The sequence below is a fragment of the Macaca fascicularis genome, chromosome 12 (genome assembly GCF_037993035.2).
Source record: "Macaca fascicularis isolate 582-1 chromosome 12, T2T-MFA8v1.1".
NCBI classification, from domain to species: Eukaryota; Metazoa; Chordata; class Mammalia; order Primates; family Cercopithecidae; genus Macaca; species Macaca fascicularis.
The window spans coordinates 45,384,177-45,406,580 of NC_088386.1; the positions used below are offsets into that span (position 1 = coordinate 45,384,177).

A 22,404-nucleotide genomic window follows, 5' to 3' on the forward strand; every position below is an offset into this window, starting at 1 on the left:
TGTTGTTAATAACAAGTTCTTTCAAGCTAACTAATATGTTCAGCATTGGAATCAAAAGACCAGAAGGGGAGAAGAATCAAAATGAGGTAATGCCAAGACCCCCAGCCTGAGTTATTTAGCAAGTACTACTTTTCTTCAACACATTTTGAACTGAGTATAATCCTGGCAAAAAAGTTTGCTAAATAGTGACTAGCTGTGACTGCTTTATAGAATATATAACTAATGTAACTCATAAACAGCTTACTAGTAAGTAGTCTAAGGCACCTATTTTATTTGTGTATATGTAAATGCATTTATATATGTGTTTGCAAATAAGCACTAAGATCTACATGATGACTGTTGACCAACTAACTACATGTTTTAATGAATAATCACAATTAGAATCATCCAAGTTCTACAACACCCGAGAGTGTCTGCAAGTACAGGACAGAGGCTGCCTCCAAGGTAAATCTCCATCAGATTCTGGGTGCCATTGATAAAATTCTCAAAGCATCAGCCCCTTCATAACTGCTTGAAGAAACTCCAGCAGCTTCTTTATGTATTTCCCACTTGTCTGGCTATACCTTTAGCTGACAGTATAAATACATTCATTTTGCCGTCACATTAATTGATTTTAGGTAATTAGGAGCATTTTTGGCCCTAATTTGATAAGGAAGTGTGAATGCATTTTTCCCCCACAGCAGGCTTGTTATTTGCTGAAGTATTAGGAGAGTGTTAATTAGGCACAGTTCTTCTGTCACCTTGATGGTTTTTAAGCGGCATTCACCCTATAGACTAAACCGATCAGAGAGGAAGCTAGGTTGCAGCCATGGGTGATAAATGTTGAATTAGGTTAGTTACCTATGGAATAGAAATCTGAAAGAGGGGACTATGTGTATTACAAAGAAATACCATATTTTTTCTTTCTATTCACAAATATTCCTCATGGCTGACCTGTGCACCCCCACCTGCATTTCGGACCCTCTCAAGAGGCTATAGGAATCCTCCTCTGTCTTCAGTCATTGTCATTCTGTCAACCCTCCAGCATCCAGTTGGGTGTTCATCCTGACCCTTCTTAATATTAAAGCAAAAGGCACAGGTTTTGAAAATTCACTGGCCCTGAAGTGTTTGCAGAAAGTCTTTTGAACAGTTTGGACCCTGGGATTTCTTTGTTCAATCTCTTCTGCTGCAGGCAAAGCTGGGCCGACTGTCTGCTGTCTGCTTGCAGCAGCGAAGCAAAGGGAAACAAACAACAGAGCAGTTTGAAATTCCTGCTAGGAGCTTGTTTGGAGATAGAGCCTCTACAGTGTCTTTTGTTTATTTGTGGAGCTTTCGGTAGGGAAGAGCTGGGATATGCATAAAAAGGAGCTTGAAACAAGTAACCATTTAGGAAAGGAGGAAAAGATGTTTGACAACAATATTTTTAATTTTAAGGTGGAGAGAAATGCTCGTTTATTTAATGTGAGTCTTCTGTAAAAATATAGTTGCTCTCTGAGGCATGTGATTTGTTTTGTTCTTATAGCTTTACACTAATCATTTAAACATTTGCCTCCCATCCTGCTTGTGACCAATCTATAAATAATAGAAGTAAATAAAATAACCGAATGTCCTCCGGTTTTTCCATTCCACCATTTTGATTCCACAAATCAAACCTTGAATGTTAGTCCCACTACCAAAAGACCAATTCGATTATTACAGTGTTCATTGGAAATATCTGCTGTTGCCTGCTGTTTATAACTATCTTTGAATCATAGAAAATAATAGGATGTAGGGAGGAGCCCTTAAGCAAATACATGGTTTTCGGAAAGAAGTGATGAAGTGGAAAGAATATGATATTTGGAGACTCTACCTGTCCCTTGCTTATAAACTTCATTACCTGGTCTTAATGAGTCTTAGCTGTTTCCTTTGTAAAATGTAGATAATAATGCCTATCTTCTAGCATAGTTATATATATATATTTTTGCCATGCAAGTTTTTACATGAGTATATTGCATGATATGGAGTTTTGGGGCACAAATGATGCCATCACCTAGGTGCTGAGCATAGTAACCAACGGTGAGTTTTTCAACCCTTTCCCCCATGTCTCTCACCCCTAATAGTCCCCAGTTTCCATTGTTGCCATCTTTATGTCCATTAGTATCCAGTGTGTAGCTCCCTATTAGTAGTGAGAGTATGTGATATTTGGTTTTCTGTTCCTGCATTAATTCACTTAGGATAATGGCCTCCAGCTGCATCCAGGTTGCTGCTAAGGACATTATTTTATTCTTTTTTATGGCTGTGTAGTATTCCGCAGTGTATATGTACCACATTTTCTTCATCTAATCCACTGTCAATGGACACTTAGGTTGATTCCATGTTTTTGTGAATAGTGCTGTGATGAACATATAAGTGCATGTGTCTTTTATGGTGAAGCGATACGTTTTCTTTTGGATACATACCCAGTAATGAATTACTGACTTGAATGATAGTTCTGTTTCAATTTCTTTGAGAAATTTCCAAACTGCTTTTCACAGTGGCTAAACTAATTTACATTCCCAACAACAACGTATAAGCATTCCCTTTTCTCTGCTGCCTCACCAGCATCTGTAATTTTTTGACTTTTTAATGATAACCCATTCTGCTTGGTTTGAGATGGTATCTTGTTGTGGTTTTGATTTGCATTTCTCTGATGATTAGTGATGTTGAGCATTTTTTCATGTTGTTAGCTTCTTTTATGTCTTTTGAGAAGCATCTGTTCATATCTTTTGTCCGTTTTTTTAAATGGGGTTATTTGATTTTTGCTTGTCCAATTGTTTACATTCCTTATAGATTCTAGATATTAGGCCTTTGTCAGATGTGTAGTTTGCAAATACTTTCTTCTGTTCTGTAGGTTGTCTGTTGACTGTCTGTTCACTCTGTTGGTAGGGTTTTTTTTGGTTTTTTTGGTTTTTGTTTTTTGAGATGGAGTCTCGCTCTGTTGCCCAGGCTGGAGTGCAGTGGCGAGATCTCTGCTCACTGAAAGCTTTACCTCCCGGGTTCACACCATTTTCCTGCCTCAGCCTCCCGAGTAGCTGGGGCTACAGGCGCCCGCCACCATGCCGGCTAATTTTTTTTTGTATTTTTAGTAGAGACAGGGTTTCACCGTGTTAGCCAGGGTGGTCTCAATCTGCTGACCTGGTGATCTGCCTGACTCGGCCTCCCAAAGTGCTGGGATTACAGGCCTGAGCCACTGGGCCTGGCCAATAAGTTTTGTTTGTTTGTTTGTTTGTTTTTCCCCTGCAGAAGTGCTTTAGTTTAATTGGATCCTACTTGTCAGTTATTGATTTTGTTGCAATTGTTTTTGAGGACTTCCAAAGCCGTTGTCCAAAGTGGTGTTTCCCAGGTTTTCTCCTAAGAGCCTTATAGTTTGAGGACTTATGTTTAAATCTTTAATCCATCTTGAGTTAATTTTTTTTTATATGGTGAAAATAGGTGTCCAGTTTCATTCTGCATATGGCTAGCCAGGTATCCCAGCACCATTTATTGAATAGGGAGTCTTTTTCCCATTCTTATTCTGGATGACTGTCTAAGATCAGATGGCTGTAGGTGTGCAGCTTTATTTCAGGATTCTTCTGGCACTTCCTAATTTTAAACAAAAGTCACAACCGTTTAACACTGGTTGTCAAGGAGTAGATAATCAATAAACATTTGCATGTGTAGCATCATCTCATGTATGTATTTTTTTGCTTATGTGATTATTATCCTTTGTCCCCCATTAGTACAAGCTTCATGAGGATAGGCCTGTGTCTTATTAACCACTGTGTCCCCAGCTCTTGGCCTGTGACAGACAATAAATATTTGTTGTATAGTTTGATGAAGTGTCAGCTATTAGGAACCTAATGTTAATATTGTTGTTATCTTTGTGTTTAAAATTCGTTAACTAAATAATTTCCAATACAGATGCAAATCATATAAAAACATAAGCGATATTTCTTAACAGAAAGTTACCGAGTAAATGGAAGGCCGGAAATGAATTCTGTAAACTTCTATGTTAGGAACACAAGAAAAGCAAAGTAAAGCCAAAGGAAATAGAAAAAAGGAAATTCTAAAAATAAGAAATCAATGAAGTAGTGTTTTTATAACAATCAAATAAAATTTGAGAAACCAATGAAATAGAAAACTAATATGAAACAGAAAATCGACAGCCAAATTAGAGTTATTGAAAAGGCTAATATAATTGATAAATCCTTAACAAAACTGACCAGGAGAAAAGAGAGAAAAAATTAGCAATTTCAGAAATTAAAAAGTGGTTATTAATATGAATACTAACAACATTTAAAAAGACAATATTGAAAAACTTTAGTCATCTACTGTGTCGATGAAGCGGAAAAATTTTACAAAAAACAATACTTACCAAAAGTGATACAGTCTCAATGATCATAGTCTAAATGATCTGTTGAGGAAATTGAATATATTATTATCTTTAGTGATCATTATGAGATCACTAATCATTATGAAATCACTAAAGTAATCATTATTTAGTGCTAATAAGTAAAAATACATAGTCATGCATTGCTTGATGGTAGCAATATGTTCTGAGAAATACATCATTAAGCAAGTTTGTCATTGCATGAACATCAAAGAGTATATTAACAAACCTAGAGGGTAGAGCCCACTACACACCTAGGCCAGATGATATAGTGTGTTGCTCCTAGTCTACAAACCTGTACAGCATGTTACTGTACTGATTACTGTAGGCAGTTGTAACACAATGGCAAGTGTTTGTGTATCTAACTCTGTCTAAACATAGAAAAGGTGAAGTCAAAGTACAGGGTTGTAATCTTATGGGACCACCATTGTTAACCAAAATGTGATGCAGCACATGACTATATTATCATTTTCAATATCCAAAGAGTATTATATGTATTATTAGATATATTATAAGCCATTTTAAAAACCACTTTCACTAAGACATTTTAGGTGGTTTTCAAATTGCTGCCATTCTAAACAGTACCTACATGGGCTCCCTTTAAAATGACTATGGTGTTCTGCTTCTGGCTGGCTGTCATACATGTTCCATTCCACCATCACTCCCTGCCAGTTGCACACTATTCACATGACAGTGAGAAATGCCCTCCCAATACATGCAAGGATGTTACTCATCTGCGAAATCCTTTTTCCCAAGATGGCATTTCATAAGCTTGTTCTAAAATCATGTTCCTAGAGACCATTCCTGTTCAGAAATTTTAGAAATTCTAAGTTAAAAAAAATTAAAGATTTATCATTTAATTTCCTCTGTATTAACTGAGGAAGCTAGGAAACCATGGGGCAGTTGTTCTAAAACTTGAAAGTAATTAATATTTTGTACATTTTTTACCTAAAAACTGTAAGGTGCTCCTTTTGTAAGTATAATTTAAATATTTACTAATGCTTAAAGTTTTCAAGTTTTCTTATTCTAATAGAACCACCAGATTCTGGTTAAGAAAAGAAAGAAAAACAAATGTCTGAAAACATATGGGCTCTTCATTTTTCTCAACACTATACTTACCTCTAACTGAATGCAGATTAAACTTTCAAAGTATTAGATAGATGTTCATAATTTATTACTTTATAGTTCAAAAGCAAGGGCAAAATTTATTTCTGCAGCACTATATATGTAAATGAGAGTAAAAGAGGGCAATTCTGAGCTCACTGCAGTAAAATTATTCACGAAAGGAAAACAGAATGGTCCTTCTTCACTGGAGATGCAACATCCACACTCCTGAATGCGGTTGACTCCTTGCACCTCTCTAAGATGGAGATAATAAAGAGATAAAAATGTTGAGTGAATTGCACAAAACAAACCTGGTCAGGGACTCAAACCCTGTAAAATTTCATTGGAATCATGCAGGGAGAGAAACTTCCACCTCAAAATATATGGTAGATGGTATCTTCTTCCTTTCAAATGTTTTGGTAAGATAAGCCAATTCATAACAATGTTCAATGTCACTTTCCCAGGAAAATATGTCTTGGGATATGATTAATTCAGTTGCCTTTTGATAAATAAAAAGTGATCTTGCATCCATTTCATTCCCTTTAATCTGTCATTTTACTCTGGTTTATAGTGAGTCCAATGCTTGGAGGTATAAGACAAAATTTATAAAAACAAAAGGAATAGAGTGGAGACATGTGTCATCATGCATTTTTATTTTTCTATGCTTTTAAGAGACGTTCTTAATGACTTTGTACTGTAGTACCAAAGTAACATTGAGTAGCCATCATTTGGGGGCAATTTGCTCTGGCAAACTTGCCCACTAACCATAGACATTTGCTAAGGTGTTTATTTTTTTTTCCTCCAAAATTAAAAAGCCACAATAGGATTTTCCTAATGTAGAGGTAGAGCTGCTTTAAGTCCAAAGAAAGGTGACAGTATAGTCAGATAAATTCACTGATTGTTTTGTAAATAAAATCTGTGAGAAAAAAATTTAAGTGAACATCTGTTTGAAGAATAGAGCTATTAAAGGGAATGTTCTGCACAAACAATATGCCATACAGAATAGTTGTACAAATAATGCTGTGAAATTGTTTAATTAACTCATAAAAGAGGGAATCTAGTGGAGGGAATGTATGTGCTACACTACGGAGCTGTTTGACAGTCTTCAAGAGCAGATGTGATTATGATTATAATTATTTTAGTAAATTGAGCCATAATTTCTCTTTCTGTTGTAAAATAAGGTGAAGTATATTATGAATCCTAAGTAGGATCAACCTTTAGGCATAAATAATTCATGCAAATTCTGACTTTTGTTGGAGCCACAGCATTGCTATCATTTCCTTCTTTTCATTGAGGTGTATCTTTGTAAATACAATGGAGAAGAGCAAGTATTCAACGTGTGGCTCAGAGGTAAAGAGGTTGAATTTTATGTGTGCTTTGTGGAAATGGGTTTCAATATTTTATAGATATATATATGTCTTCCATCATAGATTTGAATGTCCACAAAGCAAATGTTTTTGCTTTTAGGAAGCACCAGTTACTTATAAAATCATCATATGTAGTGGGCATGCAGTAATTTTATTTGCTTTATTACCAGGAAAATGCAATCAGAGACCTTACATTATTGAACACAAAGGCTACATCAGCAGTTTTGTGTGTGTGAGGTCAACCAGTGTTACTTGAAGTAGATTCATTGACCATATATTACATATTAAGTTTGTTTAATATTATGCATATTTATCAGATGTGTGCAACTCCATTATTTTTCATCCTTTCCATTTTGGAAATTGCATAATTTTATATTCATAACTTTAGTTAGTAATTACAGGAATTTTAGGTTTTCTGTGTATTGCCTTTATCACTCTTATTAACTGAAATTACTCCTGGAAGGAAATTAATCAGACAAATTAGTATGCTTATTCATGAAACCTAGATTATCGTAAACCCTAAGATTAAGACTAATGAAACAATCACTTATTTAATCATTAATGAAAATAGGAATATTGCTCAGATATCTGACAGTAAGCGTAACAAGCTTTGGAAGTAGACAAATGAATGTGTTTTTTTGACTGCTCTTTCATGAAAGTAAGATTATTATCACTTGTTGGGAGTTTTGCTCTCATATGCAACATTTTCCCTAGGAAAAAGTCTCTTCTTACTAGTAAAAAGAGAAATCCAATTTTTCCAGTAGACACTTCTCCATGCAACTTAAGCTATTCTGACTCTTACATTTCAAAATTTAAGATATATATGAAAGTATTCATAAGCCGAGGTTATATACACTTATTATGGGCACGATTCTTCTGACACTTTATAACAATAAACACTGTGAACTCAGAAAATCTGAACCAGGTCTCAATTAATTTAGAAAGTTTATTTTGCCAAGGTTGAGGACCCACCCGTGACACAGCCTCAGGAAGTTTTGACGACATGTGCCCAAGGTGGTCAGGACACAGCTTGGTTTTATACATTTTAGGGAGACAGGAGACATGAATCAACATATGTAAGAAGTACGTTCCTTGGGTCTGGAAAGGTGGGACAAGTTGAAGGAAAGGTAGGAAGACCAGACGAGGGGAGGGAGCTTCCAGGTCACAGACAGGTGATACACAAGCGGTTACTACATTCTTTTGAGTTTCTGATTAGCCTTTCCAAGGGAGGTAAATCAGATATGCATCTATCTCGGTGAGCAGAGGGGTGACTTTGAATAGAACAGGAGGCAGATTTGCCCTAAGAAGTTTCCAGCTTGCGTTTTCCTTAGTGATTTCGGGAGTCCACAATATTTTCCTTTCACAACAGTGTACTAGAAGTAAAATTATTCAGTCAAGACATTTTTAAAAAGCAAATGTAAAATTTTTAATCTAAGTTAATAGCATATTTTAAAAAGCAAAATATGCAGCAAGGGTAGCATGAAAAATCCACAGTCTTCTTCTCTGTATGTCATTTCAACCAACTTTTTGGTGCCCAGAAACAATTATTACTCCATTGTTTCTCCGTTAAGTTTTCCTGATGGTTGCCATGATTTCGGGCTGCTTTTCTTGTTTCTAAACTTTAGATGCTAACGGAAAGTTAGTGACTTTCTGCTATAATAGCTGAAGATATTATTCAAAGCACTTTTCACATCCTGTTCTATTTCTAAAAAAAACTCTGGATTAATAACTTTATTACCTGATTTAAATATTATATTTAAAATATCAATTCCTTGTTCTATCAAATCCAGACACCATCTCTTGATTCTCCACATTGTAAGATGAGAATATCAGCATTCCTAACATTTCCTTACCCTGCTTTCCCTCATATTTGGGTCACTGAAAACAATTTAGGACACCCAGTTAGATTTGAATTTCAGATAAACAATTAATTTTTTAGATAAGTATGTCTTAATTTTGTATGGCATACACTTACATTCAAATATTTTCATTTGGAAAATAATAAATAGATAAGCAATATTTGATGAATTACACCTAAGAAAGAAGAATTTCTTTGGAGGTATGTTAAAAACAAGTCCACCAATTCATGTTACATAACTCCCAAAGTCTTAGGATATTTTAGATACTTCTAAACTGAGCTTAGACACTGAAGCCAAAATCCAGAAGACTGGTGGAAAGTTCTATATAAGGAGGAACTAGACTCTCAGATTATTTCCCCAAGCTTTCACAACTAGGTAGAATTCTAAGTCCCACCCTAGCAGAGAAAAAGAAGTTCCTCTTTCTTTTTTGCAAAGTCAGTACAGGGAGGCTTTTATTGTAGGGACAGCAGACAAAGCTAAGGGCAAGGTGTCACCCTGAATTTGAAAGAAGACTGAATAAAAGCCTGTATTCTGTCTGGAGAGTCCCATTTTCCTTTTTCACTATCAGGATGCTGATGGCAGCATAATTTAGCAGGAGGGTTCCTATCCTTGCCTCAGAAGATTGGATCAAATAAAAAAGCTTATAAAAACTGTCAATGGGACTCCTCAAGTGAAATAGCATGGTCCCTACCTTATCACTCATGGAGAGACCTATCAATCCACAACTTTTGTTACCCAAGCAGTTTTCGATTCTTTTTTTTTTTTTTTTTAAGGACTGCATTCTTAAATATAGATTGCTGGCCAGGGAAAACCAGACACTTGAAGCATGAAAGACAAACTCCAGAATTTAAAAGTGGAAAAGGAGGACTCAGAGGAAACAAAGTTCATAAAAGAATAAAACTTAAAAAACTTAAAACTTCAAGACAAACTTGAAGTTATCAGTAAGGTAAGATACTGCATTCGAAACAAGAACAGGATCTTTTAACAAGAGAGCATTCCTGAGCAAGATAGATCTCTTGCATACTACATGCAGGCTAAGCGAAACCTTCAAATCAATTAGAAGTTTAGAATATATGTATTTGAGGTAATCTTCCCAGAAGAAGAATCAAAAGACAAAAAATAAAAAATTTGGAGGAAAACTTAGGAAAATAATATTTTTCATAAAGATACAAAAACTGAATAATACGAATTCCAAAAAAGAAACCAAAAAATCAAAGGAGAAAAGTTTTCGAAGCAGTAATATATTTCCTACAATTGATGAACACAAGTTTTTAGACTGAAAGAGTTTACCAGGAGTTTAGGAAGAAACAAAAAATCCATGAAAAAAACCAATACTAGAGAAATGGATCATGAAATGTCAAAACATCAAGGAAGAAGAAAATAAATCTTTAAAGTTCTGAGAAACAGTGAAGGAAAGAGGAGGGGAGAGAGAGAAATAAACAGAGAAAGAGAAGAAGAAAAAAGAGGTGGAGGAGAGAATTATATCAATTCAAGTATGAATAGCGTTAGCTTTTCAACAGAAATATTGAAACCTAGAAAACAGTAGAGCAATGTTTAAAAATCTTGAGGGGAAATAATTTTCAACCTGGAATGCCATATTCAGATAAATTATCAATAAAGGGTAATGGCAGAGGCCAGGTGCGGTGGCTCACACCTGTAATCCCAGCACTTGGGGAGGCCAAGGTGGGCAGATCACGAAGCTGAGAGATCCAGACCATCCTGGCCAACATGGTGAAACCCCATCTCTACTAAAAATACAAAAATTAGCTGGGTGTGGTAACACGCGCCTGTAGACCCAGCTACTCGGGAGGCTGAGGCAGGAGAATCACTTGAACCCGAGAGGCGGAGGTTGCAGTGAGCTGAGATCACGCTACTGCACTCCAGCCTAAGTGACACAGCGAGACAGTCTCAAAAAAAAAAAAAAAAAAAAAGGTGACAGAAATGAAAACTTTTCAGTCATTCAACATCTCAGAAATGTACTTAGCATGCAACCTTTTCCAGGACACCATTGAAAGATGTGCTAGCAACAAAGTGAAATAAACCAAGAAAGAGTGAAACATGGGATCTGAGCGAAACATGGGATCTGAAACACACGGGCCAAACAGAAGGAAGAGGAAGAGAATTTCCAGAATAATGATGAAAGAAAATCTGAGGAAAACAATGTTTTAGCAAGTCCAAATTGGAACAAGGGAGAATATTCTAGTAGGTATTGAAAGCTTATCTGTTAACTAGCTTGATTTAGCCATTCCACACTGTATACATATTTCAAAACATCATGTTGTACACTATGAATATATATAATTTTTTATTTGTCAATTTAAATAATTATTTTTTTAAAAAGAAAGCTTACCTAATTTGTGCGACTCTCATAGTTAAGGTATACTTTTAAAGTTCTGTTTGAAAATTTGTGAATGAACTAGTGTTACTTTAAAGCAAAATGAAATTAAAAAAAAAAAAGATGCAATTACTAACTCTAAGACAAATAAAATGTTGGCCAGGTGGGGTGGCTCATGCCTGTAATCTCAGCACCTTGGGAGGCTGTGGTGGGCAAATCACTTGAGGTCAGGAGGTCAAGACCAGCCTGGCCAACGTGGTGAAACCCCATCTCTACCAAAAATACAAAAAAATTAGCTGGGTGTGATGGCACATGCTTGCAATCCCAACTACTTGGGAGGCTGAGGCAGAAGAATCACTTGAATCCAGGAGGTAGAGGTGATAGTGAGCCAATATCAAGCCACTGCACTCCAGCCTGGGTGACAGAGCAAGACCGTCTCAAAAAAAAAAAAAAAAAGTTTATAACAAAGGAAATACATACATAGTATGTTGTCTGTATGAGCTATAAAATATTTATAGAAATGACCGGGCGTGGTGGCTCACACCTGTAATCCCAGAACTGTAGGAGGCCGAGGTGGGTGGATCACGAGGTCAGGAGTTCAAGACCAGCCTGGCCAAGATGGTGAAACCTTGTCACTACTAAAAATACAAAAATTAGCGGGCATGGTGGTGGGTGCCTATAATCCCAGCTACCTGGGAGGCTGAGGCAGAGAGTTGCTTGAACCCGGGAGGTGGAGGTTGCAGTGGGCCGAGATCGTGCCACTGCGCTCCAGCCTTGGCAACAGAGCAAGACTCCATCTCAAGAAAAAAAGTATTTATAGAACTGATTATAAATTAAATACTAATTTGATAAAATGATGATATAACTAGATTGAAAAAATGTTGAGAAGGTCAGAGAGAGGGAGAGATAAAAGTGAAAGTTTGCGTAACAGAATCAAATCCTCCTCTTGCGTTATTGAAAGGCCTTAGACAATATAAAAAAAACTGAAAAATCAAGATATAGGTACATATTTTGTTTGTAAAGAAGAGGCATAACGTGGTTTGGATATGTGTCCCCTCCAAATCTCATGATGAGATGTGATCCCCAATGTTAAAGGTGGTGTCTAGTGGGTGATACTGGATCATGGGAGTATATACCTCATCAGTGGCTTAGTGCCATCCCCTCGGTGATGAGTGAGTTCTTGCTCAGTTAGTTCATGCAAGATCTGTTCATTTAGAAGAGCTTGGGACCGTTCCCTTCTCTCTTTCACTCCCTATCTCAGCATGTGTTACATCTGCTCCCCCTTCACCCTCCTCCATGATTAGAAGCTTCCTGAGGCCCTCACCAGGAGCAGATACCAGCACTATGTTTCCTGTACAGCCTGCAGAACCATGTGCCAAAATAAACCTCTTTTCTTTATAAATTACCCGGTCTCAGATATTCCTTTATAGCAATGCAAATGGACTAACACAAAGTGAATGCCAGAAAAAAACAACTCCAACAAAGAAAATGATGGCTTGTACTAATCAGGACTTGGGATAAGAGAGGGGTGGAGCAGAAGTCAACTTTTTTCTTTTGTTACCTGTAAAGGTATTTGACATTTATTATTTTATATACATTAAAATAATGTATATAATATATAACATACAATATATAATATACATGAACAAATAGACGGAAGTATTACATGTTCTTTTTTTATAGAAAAGGAGAAAAGAAACCAATTAAGCCATATAAACCCAGTAAAATAAAGCATCAGAGTAGCTCCAAGTGTGGACACATGGACATTTTATAGCTATCTGGAACAATTCATAGTATAATTTGCAAGCTTATTAGAAACATGAGGTGAGCCATAGGCAAGGCAGGTTTCTTCTTTGTGTTCACAGCCCTAAAGCTTTTGAGGGGAGCTGTGACAGGCTTATATGACAGATCCCTGTTGGGAGCAGAGAGGCACCACAAGGCTATTGTGGTAATAACCATAGACACTTATGATCCAGAGGTTGATGCATTGCCGCCGCCTCCTCCTCCTCCTCCTCATTTTGTTGTTGTTGTTTTTGTTTTTTGAGACTGGGTCTGGCTCTCTCCATCACACCCGACCTATTGCATCCTTCTTGGACACTGTTTTAAGAGCCTGGAAAATATACCACTACCAAAATAAGAATGACATTGTGACAATTTGCAGACTGACATTGTGACACTTTGCAGACCAGGGCAATTCTTTTGACTTCCACCATCTGAAGCGATCATCAAACATCATAGAAAGACCTAGTTTGGGGCTGATCATGGCGACTCAAGCCTGTAATCCCAGAACTTTGAGAAGCTGAGGCAGGAGGATTTCTTGAGGCCAGGAATTCATGACCAGCCTGGGCAACAACAAAGTGAGACCTTGTCTCTAAAAAGAAAATGTAAAAATCAGCCAAGTGTCATGATGTGCTCCTGTAGTGTCAGCTACTTGGGAGGCTGTGGGAGGGTCTTTTGAGCCTACAGAGAGCTATGATTGCACCACTGCACTCCAGCCTGGGAGACAGAACAATATCTCATCTCTAAAACAAACAAACAAAAAATAGAACTGGTTTTATTTGGAAAAGCTTTGAAGGCAAATAAAAATCAGAAGGAAAAGAAGAGGGAAAAAAAAATCCTGTATTTTGTTATGACATAGGCCCTGTTTAAGACACTTACACATATACTATGTCACACATATATTTTGAGTCAATAGGAATGAAATATAGTTACTTACATACAGCAAAGAAAAGTCATAGATTTCCAGGAGCTATCATAGCTTTTATAGGCATGTGCCTAGCCCAATAGGATTCAATTTTTTATAGGTTTAGTAGGACATCACTAACAATGCAGAGGTAAGCTACACTAAAAAATTATGGGTCCAGATCAAGGATGATAATGGTTTCACTCTACTTTGCCTGCATCATACCACATTTGGAGTGCTGTGGGATTTGTATGTCATATGCGGACACAAGCTGATTGAGAAACAATGACTGAGGAGAACCAAACCAGACCGTATAAGGAATAGGTGAAAGGACCAAGGCTTTAGGCCTGGAGGAAGAGAGGGCTTACTACCGCACGTTATGGCTATCTTGCCGTATTTTAAGTACTCTTAATGTAGGAAAAGGAATGTATTCCTTCTAGATTGTTTCTGAGATTGGAACTCGTACATGGATAGAAGTTATAGGAGGCATTCAACAGAAGTATTTTCTAATAAGTAGTGAATGATAGAATATCATGTCTCACAAATTACTGATCCTTCATTGGAAGTGTTCAAGGAACAACCAGATTATCCTCAATTAAGCACTTTAAGAGAGGATTCTTGCATTGGAATTGAAGTTGGACCAGTTTGGATTTAAAGTCTGATAAAGGTCTAATACTCTTAAGTTTTTAGATACATCAATCTTGAAATTCGGTCTCCAAATACTGATTATACAATAAATAAACATTGGCAGCTTTCTATGTGTCAGGAAACAAGAGAGACATTGTTCCTGCCTAGTGAAGCATTACATCCAGCAGAGGGAATAAGAATTAGGCAGATGATTGGATAAATAATTGTAATTGTAGTAAGCATGATGCAGAAATAAAGATTATATGGCAACATATTACACAGGCTCTAATATAGGTTGGAGGGTAAGGGAAGGCTTCTTTAAGAAAGTGATGTTTAAGTGTAGACCCAAAGGCTGAGTTAGCTACTAGGAAACAACTTTTGATTCAGTGTCAAGGTATAGAAAAGTGTCTTTTATTAGAAAATGGCACATATTGAAAAAGAATTCTGCCTTAGCATTCAACCAGTCTTGAAATGTCCTTGAACACCTCCCATACTTATTAACTATTGGCATGCTATTAGTATTGGCTGAACGTTGATTTTCTTCTTTATGAGAAGTTTTCCTTTGCTTACAACCCAGTCAATTTGCTTTGAATTTATACTTTGAGTCCTTTTAGTTTGAGTGAGTGATTTGTGTTGTTATTGTTGGCTCTGACTGATACCAGGACTCACTATTCTATACTTGTAGGCACCCAAAAGTGTCAGATTCTGAATTATAGTCACAGAGGTAAGTGAAGTTGCTTTTTTGCCCTTGACTTTAGAGCTCAAAAGACTGTTTAAATGCCACTTGAAAAACAAAGAAGTGAGTGAAGAATGGCTCTAGGAGTAAATGAACTCATCCTTCTCCCGAGCATATTTCAAAAACCTACAGAGAGAAATCTTTTATCTAAATTAAACATGGACCCTCATGAAACCTCAAAGAGATCTGATGATATAAAAGGAGTATACAGGGCTTATGAAGTGCCAGTGGATAATTACAATCTGAGATTTATTGGTGACCACTCTTGTGTCAGTGAAAGGTTGGCTGACCAGATAAAACCAGGCATTGGCTAGAGGGAGGACTCTTGAACCACTCAATCTTTTGAAATTTCTAAGGAGTTTTCCAAGGGGAAAATCAGCATTCACATGCTATGTAGGAAGATCTTTACATACAGCAAATGGATTCAGCTGGGTTAGGTTGCTTCACTTGACAACGTCCAATTCAGTATCTGAGAAATGTCATCATGCTTTAGGTCTTAGGGATATCCATCGTGCCTACTAAGAGCGAAATGAGCATTTCTATGTCTACAAGGTATGTTATTGAATCCATCATGTTAGTTATCTTCAGATTAATTAAGGAATACAACATTGGCATTTAACATGGATCAAATCAAAGACCATGTAATCAGTGTCACCTAAAACATGATTATGAGGACAGTCTTGAATGAAGTTGTAGTTTTCATAGTGTGAGTCATGGTAAAACACTAAGATGGTGGCTTTTGTTTAACACTTGTTAATAGTGAGGCTACTAAGATGCTATGAGCATGTAGTAATCACTTGGGTCTTTTCCTTATCATAATTGCTCTATCTTCTAGTTGATACTAGATCTGTAGACCAAGTAGATTGTGACTATGGCAGGTAAATGGATGAGTTTGGGGGGAAAATTATGAGCATACTTTTTAGGAATAGTTAGGTAATCAAGACTAAAATTTTCAGGATGGGAACTTCTGTTGGTCAACATGCCTGTACACTGAAATGTGTCTTTGGGCTTTCAGAAGCATGGTATAATTTCTTCCTCAAAGATCTGCTTGCTATGTTACATGGGTACAGAGCCATGGGAGTGAAGATGACAACCATAAGAAAGAGACAAAAGAATCTGGCAGCAAAATCAACCCCAGCAAAACAAAGTGGAAATTAGAGAAATTAATAAATGGAATGAAATTATATTACTCAAGTTCTTCAGTTTCTATATAGGCTTTTATATTCCATGAAAAGTTTTAACTTTTTATGGTACTCTTATCCAAGAGGCTTTGGCTGGAAGTGTGCCCTGATAGGTCTAATGTTAATCATTTGAATTCTTCTGCATAACTTTCAGGTTTGGTTACTCACTGATTGACTCTTCAAACTTAAATGAATAGTTGAAAGAATAAGGCAAATTGTATTTTTTTCTTTCTTTTTTCTTTTTTTACCAGACATTCTTTTCATTATGGTACTATGTGCTATGATGTCCTTGGGCAAGGAAACATTGCCTTGCTATTTCACCAGAGTAAAATAATTATTGATTAGGCATTATTGATTTCTCAATTTCTGCAAGGAATTTGAGCCTCATTCTTGAGGAAAGAGGTGACAGAAAAAAATAATAATATTATATAAATGAGGTTTCTGAGTCAAAGATTAGGTTCATGCAAGGATCCCTATTTTAATTTTTTATTGAGTGTCCAAATTAATGTCAATATAACAGAATTCAAAGGCAAAGATAAAAGTCCACAGGCTCAATTCTAGCTACAGCACATGTCAGTAGTGCAGTGTCTGCTATGTGGAAAGACTGAGAAAGTGTCTTAATCAAAATTTCTACAAATCTTTGATATCTGCTTATTTATTTTCTGCAGAACAAGAGCCTCTTCATGTTTGATGTCCCAGAAGCAAGGGCCTGTTTCTGTTGAGTTTGATTATAGAAGAGAGGTCTCCTCCCAGGGAGCTCAGCTGGATGTATCCTGCTTGCTGCCTTAGTTTCTTTTGTGGAAGGAGATAAAGGAGGAAGAAGACTACATTATAGAATTGGTAGTTGTTTGTAGTGCTGGCAGAGTCTCAAATGATATTTGTTCTGTTACAGTCACTTCTAACCAAAGGATTCATTTTTGCAGCAGATGAAAGATGGACAGCATGCAAATGCTTGGATTAGACACATTCCAATGCTTTGAAATTCCATGCATTGGTGTCTGTTATATGTGTTATTTTTCGATATATTTTGCTGCTATTACATGGGTGCTTACTTAGAACAATTAGTAAGAAAAACCAACAGGATTTGTTTGTAGTCCTTACCAAAAAGTTGAATAGGAGTCAGGTGACTGTTACAGTGGGAACAAAAAGTGCAGGAGTTTAGGATTTGGCCTTGTTTCAAAAACTGTTAAGTTTTAATGACTCTGATAATGTGTTCAGTCTCTTAAAGGTTATGGGGCTGACATTTTCCACTTTTTTATGGAAAGAGAATTAGATTAATTGTTAGGGTATGTCACTGGGGATCTTTTGCTTAAGGGCTACTTTTGAGTTTATTCCTGGAAAGGAATGAAATTGGCAGAAACAAGGTCAGTTTTCTGTTATGTCTGATGACTGTTTCCAGGAAAGTTTGGTTAGCCAAACCACATGGATTCTTGGTCTCTATTGTAAATTGCCAAAAGGGACATCCACCCACGGAAATTATTACACTTTCCTTTTAAATATTGGCATCTGTAAGCTCCTCATGGTAAGAGGAGTAAAACTTTGAGAAGTCTGAAAAGATATAACTCCTGAGATCCAGCAAATGAAAAACACTGTCTTTCATAAGTGGAAGGTCTATCCCCATTGGATATGCTAGAAGGTTGGAAAATCATTCTCAAAACGAGAGAGACTTTGTGCAGGTGACTCAGCCCTCATAATGGTCTCTGCTGAAGCTGGACTTGATATTTTATAATATATACTAATTTAAAATGATACTCTTAACAAATCAGCCATTTATATAGTCACTTAACACCTGAGACATTACAATTAAAATAAGAACGGCATTAACGGTGCTGCAGCCGCTGCCGCCGATTCTGGATCTCATTGCCGCGTGTCGCCGATGACCGCCTGACGTGCATTCCCGATTCCTTTTGGTTCCAAGTCCAGTATGGCAACTCTCAAGGATCAGCTGATTCATAATCTTCTAAAGGAAGAACAGACCCCCCAGAATAAGATTACAGTTGTTGGGGTTGGTGCTGTTGGCATGGCCTGTGCCATCAGTGTCTTAACGAAGGACTTGGCAGATGAACTTGCTCTTGTTGATGTCATCGAAGACAAATTGAAGGGAGAGATGATGGATCTCCAACATGGCATCCTTTTCCTTAGAACACCAAAGATTGTCTCTGGCAAAGACTATAGTGTAACTGCAAACTCCAAGCTGGTCATTATCACGGCTGGGGCACGTAAACAAGAGGGAGAAAGCCGTCTTAATTTGGTCCAGCGTAACGTGAACATCTTTAAATTCATTGTTCCTAATGTTATAAAATATAGCCAAAACTGCAAGTTGCTTATTGTTTCAAATCCAGTGGATATCTTGACCTACGTGGCTTGGAAGATAAGTGGTTTTCCCAAAAACCATGTTATTGCAAGTGGTTGCAATCTGGATTCAGCCAGATTCCGTTACCTGATGGGGAAAAGGCTGGGAGTTCACCCATTAAGCTGTCATGGGTGGGTCCTTGGGGAACATGGAGATTCCAGTGTGCCTGTATGGAGTGGAATGAATGTTGCTGGTGTCTCCCTGAAGACTTTGCACCCAGATTTAGGGACTGATAAAGGAACAGTGGAAAGAGGTTCACAAGCAGGTAGTTGAGAGTGCTTATGAGGTGATCAAACTCAAAGGCTGCACATCCTGGGCCACTGGACTCTCTGTAGCAGATTTGGCAGAGAGTATAATGAAGAATCTTAGGTGGGTGCACCCAGTTTCCACCATGATTAAGGGTCTCTATGGAATAAAGGATGATGTCTTCCTTAGTGTTCTTTGCATTTTGGGACAGAATGGAATCTCAGACCTTGTGAAGGTGACTCTGACTCCTGAGGAAGAGGCCCGTTTGAAGAAGAGTGCAGATATACTTTGGGGGATCCAAAAAGAGCTGCAATTTTAAAGTCTTCTGATGTCATACCATTTCACTGTCTAGCTACAACAGGATTCTAGTTGGAGGTTGTGCATGTTGTCCTTTTTATCTGATCTGTGATTAAAGCAGTAATATTTTAAGATGGACCAGGAAAAACATTAACTTCTGAAGTTAGAAATAGGAATGGTTTGTAAAATCCACAGCTATATCCTGATGCTAGATGGTGTTAATCTTGTGCCTAAACTGGTTAGTGTGAAATAGTTTTGATGCACCACTGCCGATTCTGTACATGCTGCATTTGCCCCTTGAGCCAGGTGGATGTTTACTGTGTGTTATATAATTTCCTGGCTCCTTCACTGAACATGCCTAGTCCAACATTTTTTCCCAGTCAGTCACATCCTGGGATCCAGTGTATAAATCCAATATCGTATGTCTTGTGCATAATTGTTCCAAAGGATCTTATTTTGTGAACTGTATATATCAGTAGTGTACATTACCATATAACATAAAAAGATCCACATATAAACAATGCAACCAACTATCCAAGTGTTATCCCAACTAAAACCCCCAATAAACCTTGAACAGTGAAAAAAAATGGCATTAACTAATTCATGTATTTATTTCATGCAACAAATATTTATTGAGCACCTTGCAAGGGGCAGAAACAGTGAGAAAATTGACCAAGATAAACATATTTCTACTTTCATGAAACTTTCACTTTAATGAAGTAATACATTATGGGAAAATGTGTTTTTTTAATGTTATACTTTATATTTCAAAAGGAAAGTATTTGGATAACTTCAGCAGATCATGCAATCATGATATTTTTGTATTGCTTGGGATATACTCTTGTTGATTCCTGCATGTTCTTCATTTTTGCAAATTTGTGATAACATAAAGCCTTTCTGAGACAGGTGGCCGACTTTGCCTAACGTTAGTCTTGAATGCAATAATGTTAACTTACTTACAAAAGATTTAACTTAAGGTTGCTACTCACTTGCAGTACTAATTGGATTTCTTTCCTGACCCAGTGAAATTTAGAATTTACTAGATACTCATGATTATACAAAAGTATATCAGCCTGTTCTTTAAATATTATATTATCCCTTTTGTGGAGATACAATCAGGCATTTTGTATCTACTCATTGTGGATATTCTTACTAATCTGAAACTTATTAGTCAAATAGTTGACACAATTAATTTGTTTAGGTCTCAAAAGAAAGGCTAAGTTTTGATAGTTTGCAGAGCATTTTAGCATTATTGGTCATTAATTTCCAGATGTTATTACTCTTGAAAACACATGTGACCATGGCTATTAGCATATAATTATTGTACTTCTAGTTTATTTTTATGATGCTGTTTAAAAAACACACAGGTTACATCTATGAGTTCAAAGTGAGATAACAACTCTGACAATTATATGGTGCCCACAACTAGAGTAAGCCAGATATTCTCTGTTATACTACATAAATGAGTCTTTGATTACTTGTTACCTCTGATGCTACTAATTACTAAAACGAAATATCGAAAGTTGTGAATATTTAATCTTTAAGACAAATTAGAAGAATTCAAGGCTATCCATATAATATCACTAATTGCTATACATTATGCATTATGATGTATTTCTTGAAGAGGCAGAAATGAAATTGTTTATAAACCTGGGAATGCCTATGGGAGTGCATGTGTATGTGACTTGCATTTGTCCTATGTATATGGTGGATACTCATATGATAGCCTTTAGTCCAGGCAGACATTGGCCTGGCCCAAATCTTAGCCTAGTGCTAAATGATCTGCTTCTCTGACTGTCCTACAGCCTCTACCTCCACCAACATATTTTCATCTCATATTGTTCTGACAAATGTATTTCAATTATTTTCATTAAATATTCAGATTCAGAGTTAAAAATTTAATTATTTAAATTAAATTTAAGAGTTTAAAAATTTATTTTTATTAACTAGTCAGATTCAGAGTTAAAAATGCCCCTTACAAACAAAGCCCATTTAATTTGCAAATTTCAAACCTTGTATATGTCTGTTTTTCAGTCACCTTATTTACCTCTTGACTTAAATATATATCAATTTTTTTTGGTAGAATGGTCCTTGCCTTTATGGTAAGCTGCTGCAAATCCCTTTGGGGAAGAGGTTATTTATTTGTAGCAGCAGTCAGAGTCTAGTCAGGAAAACACACAGTACTCTAGGTATTTCAAAGAGAGGGCCTTTTTCCAGGCAATTAGTAACACAGGTGAAAAAAGAACTAGAAAGCCAAACAAAGAACAGAGGAAACCCAAGAATTTGCAGCAGCAGGAAGTAGCTACCATGCCTAGGTCTGAAGGGTGAAAATGCACGGAGGGGATGGTTTACCAGAATCCAGGTGCCAAAGCCATCTGGCAAACCTGTCTAGTAGAATCTGAAGCAATGCAGGTTGCCAGAATTTCTTCTTGGGAATGGAGAGAGGAAAATATCCTGATTTCTCCCGTCTTCCCACTATCCCCTTCCCTAACTCCCTAATCCATTTCCAGTACCTCCTTTTGACAAAGTCTGGCAAGAAACTAGCACACACAGAGTCTTGCTGGGGTCGACTGTGACGTGACACAGAACAGAGCAGAGGAAGACTAAGCAATGGTTCTGTAAGCAAACAGGACAAAGACAAAGATATGGGTCAAGCAATCAAGACAAATAATCTTTTATTCATATTCATGGTATCCCCCAGAGAAAATAAACTGATAATTGCTAATAAAAAAACAAGCACTGTATTCCTTGATTAGCTTGATTCCTTTGATTAGATTACAACAATCTTGTAGTCTCAAATTATTAACAGGTAAACAATAGGTTTTATTCACCTACTTTCTAATACAGCATCTCTTAGCTGAACATAAAACTCAGAGAATGTATTTCTGTGGAAACTGTGTTAATTTTTTTTTTCTTCTGAAGATGTTAGAAGAAAAGTTACAGAGGTATTTGTTTAAGCAGTCTAAATATAATTCTACTTAGAATCCAACTGATCTTCAGAGATGGTCATTCTAGCACTACAAACATATGTTATATCCACTAATATAAGTTTGTAATTTGATGATTCTTAGATCTTTACTTCTAGATAGGAATCAATTAGATAGACCTAAAGGAGTTAGAAAGTATTCTGAAAAATAAAGAAATATATATGAAACAAGTCTGGATTTGTTACCTTCTTAATATAATGTAACCTGTCTAGAGATTTCCAGAATGAAAAACATAAAATTAGAATGACTTTCAGTACTTATTT

The 22,404-nt window shown here is 36.6% G+C and overlaps 1 protein-coding gene and 1 pseudogene across 5 annotated transcripts in view; both read left to right on the top strand.

Moving 5' to 3' along the window:
• LOC135966529 (uncharacterized) overlaps window positions 1-22,404 on the top strand; it is a 273,782-nt gene that overhangs the window by 215,099 nt on the left and 36,279 nt on the right. Inside the window, exon 2 of one of the 5 annotated variants that reach the window (XM_065525466.2) lies at window positions 10,698-10,854. The exons of the other annotated variants lie outside the window; for them this stretch is intronic. Coding sequence (XP_065381538.1) covers window positions 10,698-10,736 — 39 coding nt within the window. The 3' untranslated portion in view covers window positions 10,737-10,854. Of the gene's footprint in view, window positions 1-10,697; window positions 10,855-22,404 lie in introns of those variants that run through there. 5 annotated transcript variants of the gene reach the window in all.
• On the top strand, window positions 18,084-19,387 carry LOC102131772 (L-lactate dehydrogenase A chain-like; annotated as a pseudogene).